Source organism: Geotrypetes seraphini, chromosome 8 (assembly GCF_902459505.1).
Source record: "Geotrypetes seraphini chromosome 8, aGeoSer1.1, whole genome shotgun sequence".
NCBI lineage: Eukaryota > Metazoa > Chordata > Amphibia > Gymnophiona > Dermophiidae > Geotrypetes > Geotrypetes seraphini.
This window is the reverse complement of record NC_047091.1, coordinates 26,010,810-26,023,208: the sequence shown is the minus strand read 5'-3', so window position 1 is coordinate 26,023,208 and position 12,399 is coordinate 26,010,810. Positions and strand designations below refer to the sequence as shown.

The 12,399-nt window shown below is 42.6% G+C and overlaps 1 protein-coding gene across 1 annotated transcript in view; it reads right to left on the bottom strand.

Annotated features, from left to right (window-relative positions):
* Nucleotides 1–1,380: 1,380 nt before the first annotated feature.
* Nucleotides 1,381–12,399, bottom strand: part of LCK (LCK proto-oncogene, Src family tyrosine kinase) — a 46,023-nt gene continuing 35,004 nt past the window's right edge. The window contains exons 11-14 of the mRNA XM_033956733.1: nt 9,184–9,260; nt 7,268–7,421; nt 5,732–5,863; nt 1,381–2,890 (exon numbers count right to left, since the gene is read on the bottom strand). Coding sequence (XP_033812624.1) covers nt 2,688–2,890; nt 5,732–5,863; nt 7,268–7,421; nt 9,184–9,260 — 566 coding nt within the window. The 3' untranslated portion in view covers nt 1,381–2,687. The remainder of the gene's footprint in view (nt 2,891–5,731; nt 5,864–7,267; nt 7,422–9,183; nt 9,261–12,399) is intronic.

Genomic DNA, 12,399 nt, shown 5'->3' with positions numbered 1-12,399 from the left:
TGGCTGGTGGTCCTCCAGGACAAGGTTGGGAACCACTGACATAGAGGGTTGGGGATGCAGAACCCAAGGTGAGAGGAGTTAGGAGTCGAAAGCACTCTCAAAGAGGTGGGCTGACATTTGTAGACAGTCCCTTCTCAGAAGAGCTTACAATCTAGCTTAGTCAGACAGACATGACATAGAGCAGTGGTTCCCAACCCTGTCCTGGAGGACCACCAGCCAGTCAGGTTTTCAGGTAGCCCTAATGAATATGCATGGGGTAGACCTGCATGCCTGTCACCTCCATTATATGCAAATCTTTCTCATGCATATTCATTACATAAGAACATAAAAAATCTAACACCTCCCGCTCTTTGGTACCCTGTCCCTCTTTATCTTCCTAGCTCCTTTCCTATAACCCTTCATTGTAGCTCCTTTTCAATCTAACCCTGTAAACTGTGCCGAGCTCTACGCTTGTGGAGATGGCACTGTATACAAACCTAAGGGTTAGTTTAGTAACATAAGCAATGCCTCTGCTGGGTCAGACCTGAGGTCCATCGTGTCCAGCAATCCGCTCACGCGGCGGCCCAACAGGTCCAGGACCTGTGCAGTAATCCTCTATCTATACCCCTCTATCCCCTTTTCCAGCAGGAAATTGTCCAATCCTTTCTTGAACCCCAGTACCACACTCTGCCCTATTACGCTCTCTGGAAGCACATTCCAGGTGTCCACCAAGCTTTGAGTAAAGAAGAACTTCCTAGCATTTGTTTTGAATCTGTCCCCTTTCAACTTTTCTGAATGCCCTCTTGTTCTTTTATTATTCGAAAGTTTGAAGAATCTGTCCCTCTCTACTCTCTCTATGCCCTTCATGATCTTGTAAGTCTCTATTATATCCCCTCTAAGTCTCCTCTTCTCCAGGGAAAAGAGACCCAGTTTCTCCAATCTCTCAGCAAATTAAAGGTTTTCCATCCCCTTTATCAGATGCGACGCTCTCCTCTGAACCCTCTCGAGTAACGCAATGTCCTTCTTAAGGTACGGCGACCAATATTGGACGCAGTACTCCAGATGCGGACGCTAGCCTGAAAATCCGACTGGCTGGTGGTCCTCCAGGACAGGGTTGAGAACCACTGCCTTAAGTCGCACCAGCTCATAGTTAAGGGTGTCAAAGTCCCTGCTCGGGGGCTGCAATCCAGTCGGGTTTTCAGGATTTCCCCAATGATCTATTTGCACGCGCTGCTTTCATTGTATGCTAATAGATCTCATGCATATTCATCGGGGAAATCAGTGGCACCTAAGAAATCCCCACACTGAGCATCTCCTTCCATACAACTCACTCCTATGCACCCAACATAGTCTTCATTTCTTTACTCATAACAAAACACAAATGCATGTTAAAAACTCGAAACACTAGACAGAGCTCCAGATGCCACCCGGCAACTCCACGTTGAATATTCAGGGATTCACTATTCACCGCTCTTTTCACTTATGATCATGCACTGACTGAGCTGTGTGGGACTATTATTACAGCAATAGACTTTACAAGAAAGGTACATGCAATGATGAATTTATGGTGTTAGGTATCAAAAATGTACAGAAAACAGGGTGCCACAGGAACCAAACCCCCTTTTCCTCCACAGGATCAACAGTCGGAAATCTAGAAGAGTGACAGTGTTTCACAGTAGACAAAATGTTGAGCAGAGAGCAATTGGACATTCAAAATGTAGAAAGTGATCTCTCTTGTGCTCCAGTGCAGTCTGCCCTGGGATTCCTTTGGAGAAGGATCTTGTTTTATAACTTCATAGCTCAAGACACTCACTTGGGGGGGGGGGGGGGATTCTGTAATTGAGCTAAGATGCAGTGCTGAGAACTAATTTGGTAACAGCATCTGGGCACCAAGATTCCACTCTAGATGGCAACCTAAGTTGGATCGATGCAGCCCATTTGCACAATGTCAACAGCAGGTGTAAGTTACTATATATTATTTAAGTTCTGGCATAAGTGCTGGTCCTGCCCAGGTCCCCCTCCCCATATGCCTCCCTGCATTTACACACCGAGTTGTTCAAATTATTTGGAGCTGAGTGCACACCTTGCACAAATGTACATTTACTCACATAATTTAGGCAAATATATAGTGGGCTCTGACTTATAGAACAGTAGAGATTCTGTATCACATGTAGCAGCCGGACACACAATTAACCTAGAGCCCTGCAACTGATTAGTCTGCTAAGTGAGCAACTAATTAAGTTTTCTAGTACTGGAATATATAGAAGGCACAGTACTGGAGAACAGGAGAGAGCTGCTTTAGCAGAACTCATTGAAGAGTCTTGTTCCTGGACTAGCAGGGGGGTGCTACAGGGCAGGAATAAGGTGCATTAGCAGTGTTTTCTGCATGTAAAGGGATTTCATTCCTGGAAATAGCTGCTGTACCTAGGGGACAGGAATGAGGTGCACTGGCAGAACTGTGCGTGTGTGAGAGAGAAGGATCTCATTGGATTAGAAGAGGATAGGAATGAGGTGTATTTGCAGAGTTTTTGGGCACTGTGGTATCAATGACTGTTATACAGATGTTGGTCACTAGCTTGCAGCTTTCAGGAGAGGAGAGTCTTTGAGCTTCATCTTCCAGCTGCTGGCAATTTCTTAGGTCTTGTCTTATATAGAGGTTCAGGGCATAGTATAGATATAACATTTTCAGTCCTTTTGGAGGGATCCCGTCATGGCTGAGCTTGGTATTGACCTTCAGTGGCAGTGAAAAAGTCCTCAAGAAGGGCTTTGAGAAACTCAAAAGTAGGTCGCTCCTCTGGCTTCTCCTTCCAACACCGCATCATCACGTCATACAGCTCCTCTGAGCAGTTGTCTGGCTGAGGCATGCGGTAACCTCGCTCCAAGTTCTGGATCACTTCTGGATTTGTCATACCTGCAATGAAACCCCCCCCCCCCCATTGATGTTAGTCCATTTCAAATAAAGTATGGCCTTCATACAGCACCTCCTGGTGGCAGAGTCTGAGACTGCAGGAAGCGCAAGCTCCCCTATCCACCAGCCCCCTTAAACTATTCCATATAGCAGCTGCTGAGGCTCACATTTAGGCACTCACAGCTTTCTTCATTTTAAACATACACAAAAAAATACTTCAAGGAAAATGAATGTAAGGGGTAAAGGGTCATGGATTTGATATTCCACTTTTCTGTGGGTACAATCGGGGCAGTTTACATATGTTAAATATATTACTATTATTAATTAAATAAATAACAACTCATTGTTATGCTCCTGGGCAGTTTACAAAGGAACATGCATAAACTAGGTACAGAGAAAGTACCTGTATATAATATACAGTGTTCCCCCATGAATTCACGGTTCGCGGACTCACTAATTCGCGGTATTCTCTGACCGCCTCTTCCTGTACTAAAGTTGGGCTACACCAATCAGGAGCTGCATGTCAAAGCAGCTCCTGATTGGCGTAGCCTTACTTTAGTAACAGGAAGAGGTGGTCGGAGCAGACCGCGAGTGATTTTCTTCACTCGCTGGCGCTCCAGCTGCCCTCTCCTGCCTTTTAACAGGTGAAAAACTCTATTCATGGTTTTTCAAAATTCGCAGCAGTTCCTAAAACGGAACCCCCGTGAATATCGGGAGAATACTGTATAGATGTATACAGTACATGTGAGTGGAGGAATAGCCCTAATGATTACTGCAGTGGGCTGAACTCCTGAGGAACCAGGTTCAATTCCACTGTAGCTGCTTGTGACCCTGGGCCTTGTTAAGTCTGTCTTGCATTATTGAATGTGAATAAAGATCCCAGTGGAAAGGGGTGATATGGGAAATTACAGACCGGTAAGCCCGACTTCAGTGCCAGGCAAAATAGCAGAAACAATTATAAAAAAAGGAATTGTGGAACACAGACAAACATGATTTAATGGGAACGAGTCAGCATGGGTTCAGCCGAGGGAGATCTTGCCTCACCAATTTGCTGGACTTCTTTGAAGGTGTGAATAAACATGTGGATATAGTTTATCTAGATTTTCAGAAAGCTTTTGACAGAGATCCTCATAAGAGGCTCCTGAGAAAATTAAGCAGTCATGGGATAGATGGCAAAGTTCAGTTGTGGCTTAGGAATTGGTTATTGAATAGGGTTAAATGGTGATTTTTCTCAATGGAGGAGAGTAAACAGTGGAGTGCCGCAGGGATCTATACTGGGACCGGTGCTATTTAATTTATTTATAAATGATCTGGAAATTGGAATGGTGAGCGAGATAATTAAATTTGCAGATGACACTTAACTGTTCACAGTTGTTAAAACGCATGCAGATTATGAAAAATTGCAGGAAGATCTTAGGAAATTGGAAGACTGGGCAACCAAGTGGCAGATGAAATTTAATGTGGACAAAAGCAAAGTGATTCACGTTGGGAAGAATAACCCGAATCACAGTTACCGGATGTTAGGGTCCACTTTGGGGGTTAGTGCCCAAGAAAACGATATGGGTGTCTTTGTAGATAATAAGCTGAAACCTTCCACCCAAAACAAGATGCTAGAAATTATTTAAAAAAGGGATGGTTAACAAAACTAAAAATGTTATAATGCCCCTGTATCGCTTCATGTTGCGACCTCATTTGTAGTATTGCGTTCAACTCTGGTCTCCTTATCTCAAAAAAGATATAGTGGAACTAGAAAAGGTTCAAATAAGAGCGACCAAGATGATAAAGGGGATGGAACTCCTTTTGTATGAGGAAAGACTAAAGAGGTTAGGGCTCTTCAGCTTGGAAAAGAGACGACTGAGGGGAGCTATGGTACAGGTGGATCGATTTTTCACTCCATCAAAAATTACAAAGACTAGGGGACACTCGATGAAGTTACAGGGAAATACTTGTAAAACCAGTAGGAGGAAATATTTTTTCATTCAGAATAGTTAAGCTCTGGAATGCATCGCCAGAGATTGTGGTAAGAGCAGATAACGTAACTGGTTTTAAGAAAGGTTTGTACAAGTTCCTGGAGGTTAAGTCCATAGAGTATTATTGAGAAAGACATGGGCCTGGATCGGTAGCATAGAATGTTGTTAGTCTCTGGGATTCCGGAATCTTGCTGTTCTTTAAGATTCTTTTATGGAATGTTGCTACTCCTTGGGCTTTGGCCAAGTACTAGGGACCTGGATTGGCCACTGTGAGAACGGGCTACTGGGCTTGATGAACAATTGGTCTGACCCAGTAAGGCTATTCTTATGTTCTTATTTATCTGTCTCTACTCTGCTCTTGGATTGACAAGTCACTTAACCCTCCATCGCCCCAAGTACAAGAGTGTGAGCCCACTATAATTTATACAGCACTGCATATGTCTAGAAGCACTACAGAAATGATAAGTACTAGCAGATAGATAATACATTGATTTGTATGTCAAGTCCTACTGCTAATCATTTCTATAGTGCAACTAGAAAAAACAGTCCCTGCTCAAAAGAGCTTACAATCTAGTCAAGACAGACAAACTGGACAAGAAGTCCCCACTCCTTTACCTTTGCATGTATAAAAGAAAACATTATACAATACATAGGGTTATATATTCAAAATAATCTCAGTGCCTAGTTTAATCACTCCGCTGCTGATAAGTACCCAGATAAAGTTATCCACTGGATTATCTGACCATTGGCCAGCACCTGGATAACTGGCTGCCATGTCTATGATGAAATCCCTTTGGAACAGTCTTATTTGTGGCTCTTCAACTCCATTGGAAGAAATTATTGGTCACTGGGCTTTTCTGTCATGGTTCATTACCTGGGTAAGGAATTCGCCCATAGGTGACAATTTCCGTCAGTAGAATCCCAAAAGACCAAACATCTGATTTAATGGTGAATGTGCCATAGTTTATAGCTTCTGGGGCCGTCCATTTGATGGGGAACTTTGCTCCTGAAAACAAAGCATGGGAAGAAACAAAAATCACATAACATACAGTAAAGAAAACTGAAAGGAGGGTTGAGGCCTAAGAGAGAGGGAAAGGAAAGGTAAAGGGAGAATCCACATGTTTTAATAAGTTTCATGTATTTTTTGATAATCCATGCTAGATGAGGTTCAGTACATCATACACTGGTGTAAGACATACATAAAATCGATAGGGTCAATATTCAGACAGTGGCATGCTACATTTCTTTTTAAATGCAGACTGCCACTGGCTAAATTACATCTGGATATTCAGTGTCAGGTGTTGTTTGGACACCAGTACAGTACTCCCCCGATGGAACCCTCGCAAATTTCGAAAAACCGCAAATAGGGCTTTTCACCTGTTAAAAGGCAGGAGGGGGCAGCTGGAGCGCCAGCAAGTGAAGAAAATCACTCACGGTATGCTCGACCCACCTCTTCCTGTTACTAAAGTAAGGCTACACCAATCAGGAGCTGCTTTGACACACAGCTCCCAATTGGTGTAGCCCGACTTTAGTACAGGAAGAGGCAGTCGGAGAATACCCTGAATTAGTGAGTCCGCGAACCACGAATTCATGGGGGAACACTGTTTCATTCCCACACAGCTTGCTTGTACTGGATATTAGGGACTCTTTTTCTGCAGTCCCAGTATATCTAATTATCTATCCAAGCATCACCAGTGTCCAAATAACTCCTGGTTCTGTAGATATACACAGGAGTCTGTAAATTAGGTGATCAATCCACGCTCGCAAACCACTTGAGACTGGTGTTAATCACATCGTTCAGCTCCTCCTCCTTCACCAGTGGAGTATAGCTCCCTCTCTAGTTTTTCCTTCTGCAAGCCAACAGATAATAAATCACCCTTCTTTCTACTATGTAGCAGTAGTTTCCCTTTGTGAGCACTAGATGGGGCTCTATTGACATGGGACTTAGTAAATCAGCCCTAAGTGGCGCTGTCCCTTTTGTCCCCTTTTCTACCAGGTACCTCAGTTCCTCAAGAGTCCTCCTAACTCATGTACTCAGCTGGGGCAGACTGTCCGTGAGCCCCAATAGTTACATTACATTAGTATTTATGGATCACTAATAGTCCCCATGAGGAGTTCTATGCGATTTACAGGTAAGAAGAGACTGCTCAAGTCCAGGAATTACATTCGGGATTATAATCTTACAAAGGGGGTCAAGATATTACGATAGGGGGAAGCCAGCTAGATGTGTTCTTGGGGGATATAGCCTCATCTTCTGCTAAATGGTGTCGATATGTAAGTCTCTCTATGAGGTGATTCCAGATATCCGAGGGGAGCGCTCTCTGACTGGGTCTGGATGATGGAAGAGTTCTGAGAAAAGTCATCACCTTCCCTCTCCCATACATTCTCTGGCAGCCTCAGCCGCACCTACCCTCTCTGGCTGTGTACTCGTCGTCCTCAATCAGGCGTGCAAGGCCAAAGTCGGCAATCTTGCAGCACAGCGTCTCGGACACCAGGATATTGGCAGCTCGCAGATCCCGGTGAATGTAATTTTTATGCTCAATAAATGCCATACCCTCCGCAACCTTCAGAGGGAGAGAAGGACGCCATTAGAAGAAGGAGCAGGACATGTTAGTCATATATGCACAGGGTCCAAAAGTAACCTCAGAATGGCATCAGGTTTAGAGTCAGAAAGGGAGAACAAAGAAGTATTGCATTTGCACAGAGAAACCAACCCAAAGGAGACCCTCAGTCGTGTAGAAGCTCTATCCTGAAAACTTTGTTAATCGCTGCCTCTGGGATTTCCTTCAACATGGTGCAAAATGCCTCCTCTCCTGTCCTAGGGTTCTGGCAAATTTAGAGGCCAGTAGTACAAATGTTTTCATCCATGTTGAATAATAACTTCACAGGAAAAAGTTTCTGTGAAATTACAAATTCTGTTGCAAATTAGCTACACCTCAGTGGAAAACTGCAGATTTGTATAATTTTCCACATTATTATTATTATTTATATACCACTTCTATCCTAAGTGGTTTACATTCAGGTATTTTATCATATTTCCCTATCTGTCCCAGTGGGCTCAAACTCTATCTAGTGTACCTGGAGGGGTCACAAGGAGCAGTGAGGGATTTGAACCCCCAATCTCAGGGTGCTGAGGCTGTAGATCTAACTACGGTACCATACACTCCCACATGAAATGTAAGCTGCTTTGCATAATTTTTTAAATATATATTTGGTGTTGTACTTTGTGTTAAAGCCACATATAATGCACAGTTTCAACTGTGGTGTTAGGCGTTATTTTTGTCCACTCACGTGTCTCTGAAATCCTGTACAGCTTGGTACATGGGCCTCAGTGATTTTATTAGGAAAGGTTTTGCTCCTGCCTTGCTAGTGAAACATAGCCAGTTGTACCACACTCATATCTCATTCAAAAGACTGTAGGTAAACCACAGGGGATTGTGAATGAGAGCTCATGGCTCTAGAGAGAGGGAGACTGCCGGGCCCAAAAATGCAGAGAAGGTATAACAGGTGAAGTGCTGCAGTGAGGCACTATTTCTAATGCAGTATGGCAATATTTAAGAGCTAGTTATACAACTAAATGTATGAGGGAATTCAATCGTATGTATCAGAATGTAAGAGGAGACGTATTGAAAATAGTATATTAGCAGTGGGGCATCATTCATACCACATTAACAGCAACTCTTGACATCACACCATCAATATCAAAAAGTATAAAACAACGGAGAAAAATAAACCTCAATTGTGAGAGGCCGGGACTACACAAGTGCCTGAGCCTACTCACATCATCATTGATTTATAAAAAAACTCCGTGTACATTTAAATAAGTGATTTCATTCATACACAATTAGTGTTTTTCAATGATTTTTTCTAAATGATTTTTCTCCCGTGGTGTGAATAATATATGCAGAGTCCATTAATTTCAAACTTCTTTGTAGCATAAACAAGATCCCAAACTAGCTAAAAACTAGACGAGGGCTACAGCTCAACTTTATGGGAAATGGCAGTTGTCGCAGCAAAAGAGTTTAGGACAAAAATAAGAGAACAAAACACTCATCTGTAGATGCAACGTGACTCAAAAGATCCTCAGTTCCATATCCCTTTTTATTTAAGAGCTAACATACACACCTGTCTGTTACATGGGGACCAAATGCCAGCTTAGCCTCTAATCTAGAATGGAACCTGTCCTAGAGCATAGATTTTGGGGACCTAATTTTAGTTCCCTCTATATAGAACTGTCCCTTAATGTGCTTAGTGTTCTGTGTGCACTGGTAACTGTTCAGAAATTGGATTGGCTAAAAATGGTTTCAGTTCTTCCAGGGACTTTACCTGTGCTGCCATGTCGATTAGTTTGTGAATACCTAGCTTGAGTCCCTGAGATGTCTTGAGGAAATCCACCAGGCTGCCTGTAACAAGAAAATTAAATGATTCTTCTCCTGTAGAAAAAACCTTTACATCCAATCCCTGCCTCTGTATGACTGATACACTTTCCTATTAAAAATATTAATTTGTAAACTGCTTAGGCCTCTCTAGTACAGTTACAGCGGTTTACCCCCACCCCTCTTTTACAAAACCGTGATAGCAATTTTTAGCGCAGATCGGCAAACTGAATGCTCTGTGCTGCTTCCAACACTCATAGAGGTGAGAGGCACTTCTGTAGGCTGTCAGCCGGCACCTCTCCTCCTCACCAGCATCTGTTATCCTCTTCTCCGTTAGGAACCCCTACTGGTGTAGAAAAAGGCTCAGGGCCGCAGCTAGAGGGCCTCTGCTCATGCCCAGACGTTGATGTGATGACGTCATGCATCAGCGCGTCAACGTCCGTGCACTTCCGGATGCCCTCCAGCCACGGCACTGAGTTTAATGTGCCGCGGTGTCAAAAGTTTGTGGGACACTGGTATAGGGAGTTGCAGGAGGAGAAATGCCTGAACAACTGTTCTAAAGCTGGACTGACTTAGGATGGATTTTATTGCTCTTAATTGTCTTCGCCTGAGGAAGAATTTTTTGACTAAGGAATCAATCTGATCCCTAAAACTTAGAAAGTCCAGAGTGACAACTAGAATTTTTGAGTTAGTCTGAATCTTACGTTTCAAGTTTATTTATTGTTTGATATACTGTCTATCAGAAACGACTAAACGGTTTACAATCAAATTGGTTATATAAAAATAAAACCAATAACAGTTATAGGGAAGGTATTAATAAAGTGGTACAATACAGGAGAGCTAAAGGGAAGGAAATACAATTTAATAAAAGAAAAAAGTGGAGGAGAAAGGGAAAGACAAATGGAAGAGGAGAGTGAAGATTATTACTCTCTTGAGTTATTTTGCCCTAAGAATGATATGAGATTTGATTTGAACTTTGTAATAGAGTATTCCTCTGGAAGATGTTGAGGCAGGGTGGGGGCGTTGTATCATAAACAATTTGATGCATTGAGGGGATAAACAAGAGATTTTGCTGATTGGAACAAAATGCTCTTGGCGTATTGTATGGGATAAGTATTTTGTCAATGAAAGCGGGAGTATGTTCTAGTCTTGATTTAAGAGTGAGAAGTAACGTGTACATGGTGAGAAATGGGCAGCCAATGAGCGTCCATGAGAAGAGGGCTCACGTGGTCAAAGTTTTTAGTTTTAGATATAATTTTTACTGCTGTATTATGTAGAATTTGCACTCTTCTAAGCTCTTTCTGAGGAATACCTTGATATAAAGAATTGCAGTAATCAAAGGTGTAAAATGACTGAAGAATGGATAAGAATATTTAGAGAAGAAAGTTCTAGGAGAGTTTATAGAAGCATTTTTGGACTACTAAGCTTATTTTTACATGGTAGGTGAGTTTATTATCTAGGATTATGCCCAGTAGTTTTATACTGATGTCCATTTTTTATTGGTGAAGATCGCAATTAAATCTTCCTTATCATTGCATGGAAATAGAAGAGCTTTGGGTTTTTAGATGTTTAAAGCAAGCATATTTTCATTCAACCATTGGCTAATTTGTTTGAGTTTGAGATTATTTTCTTGAATTTCACCAGGAACATAGGATGGTTAGTAATGGAGCGAGAAAGAGATTAAAGAGAATTGGTGATAGTATAGAATCTTGAGTTATTCCAAAGTTTTGAGAATAGATTTTAGATGTGAAGTTATCGAATTTCACCTGAAGTACGAAGCAAACAAGTTCAAAACTGTTCCTTAGATTCCTGTAGTTTGTAGTCTTTGTAAGAGTAGGGAATAATCAATAGTATCGAATGCTGCTGTTAAATCTAGGGAGATTAGAAGGACAGGTTTCCGGTGATCTAACAGCATAGGATTGAAGTAGTAAGTCTTATTAGTGAAAGTTTGGTAGAATGATTTGGAAAAAATAGCCAAGGAGGCGAAAAACTTCAAGCCGTTCTTTCGATATATTAAAAGGAAACAACCCGCGAAGGAAGCAGTGGGACCGTTGGATGACCATGGAATAAAGGGAGTGCTAAAGGAGGACAAAGCAGTCGCCAACAAACTGAACACATCTTTTGCGTCTGTATTTACTGAACAAGATATACACAGCATACCGGAACCCATCAGGCTATATGCTGGAAACGAAGACAGGAAACTGACAGGGTTGACGGTTAGTGTAGAAGAGGTATGCAGGCAGATCGATAGGCTTAAGAGCGATAAATCCCCAGGACTGGATAGCATCCATCTGAGGGTCATCAAGGAACTGAAAGGGACTATAGCTGAACTGCTTCAACTAATAGCCAATTTGTCGATCAAATCGGGAAAGATTCCGGAAGACTGGAAGGTGGCGAATGTTATGCCGATCTTCAAAAAAGGTTCGAGGCGAGATCAGGGAAACTACAGGCCAGTGAGTCTGACCTTGGTACCGGGAAAGATGGTAGAGGCGCTCATAAAGGACCGCATCATTGATCACCTTGACAGACACAGTCTGATGAGGACCAGCCAGCACGGTTTCAGCAAAGGCAGATTTGTTTGACGAACTTGCTGCACTTCTTTGATGGAGTAAACAGGCAGATAGACAAGGGTGACCCGGTCGACATTGTATATCTGGATTTTCAGAAGGCGTTCGATAAGGTTCTACATGAACGTCTACTTCGGAAAATTGTGAGCCATGGAATCGAGGGTGAAATACTAATGTGGATCAAAAACTGGCTGGAGCATAGGAAACAGAGAGTGGGGGTAAATGGTCAATACTCAGACTGGAAGAGCGTCACCAGTGGGGTGCCGCAGGGCTCGGTGCTTGGACCCGTGCTCTTCAACATCTTTATAAACAATCTGGACATTGGTACGACAAGTGAGGTGATTAAATTTGTGGACAATACGAAGTTATTAAGAGTAGTGAAGACACAGGGGGATTGCGAAGATCTGCAATGTGACATAATCAAGCTCGAGAAATGGGCATTGACATGGCAAATGAGGTTCAACGCGAATAAGTGTAAAGTGATGCATGTTGGTAACAAAAATCTCATGCACGAATACAGGATGTCTGGGGCGGTACTTGGAGAGACCTCCCAGGAAAGAGACTTGGGAGTTCTGATCTAGAGAATGACACGGGGAAAA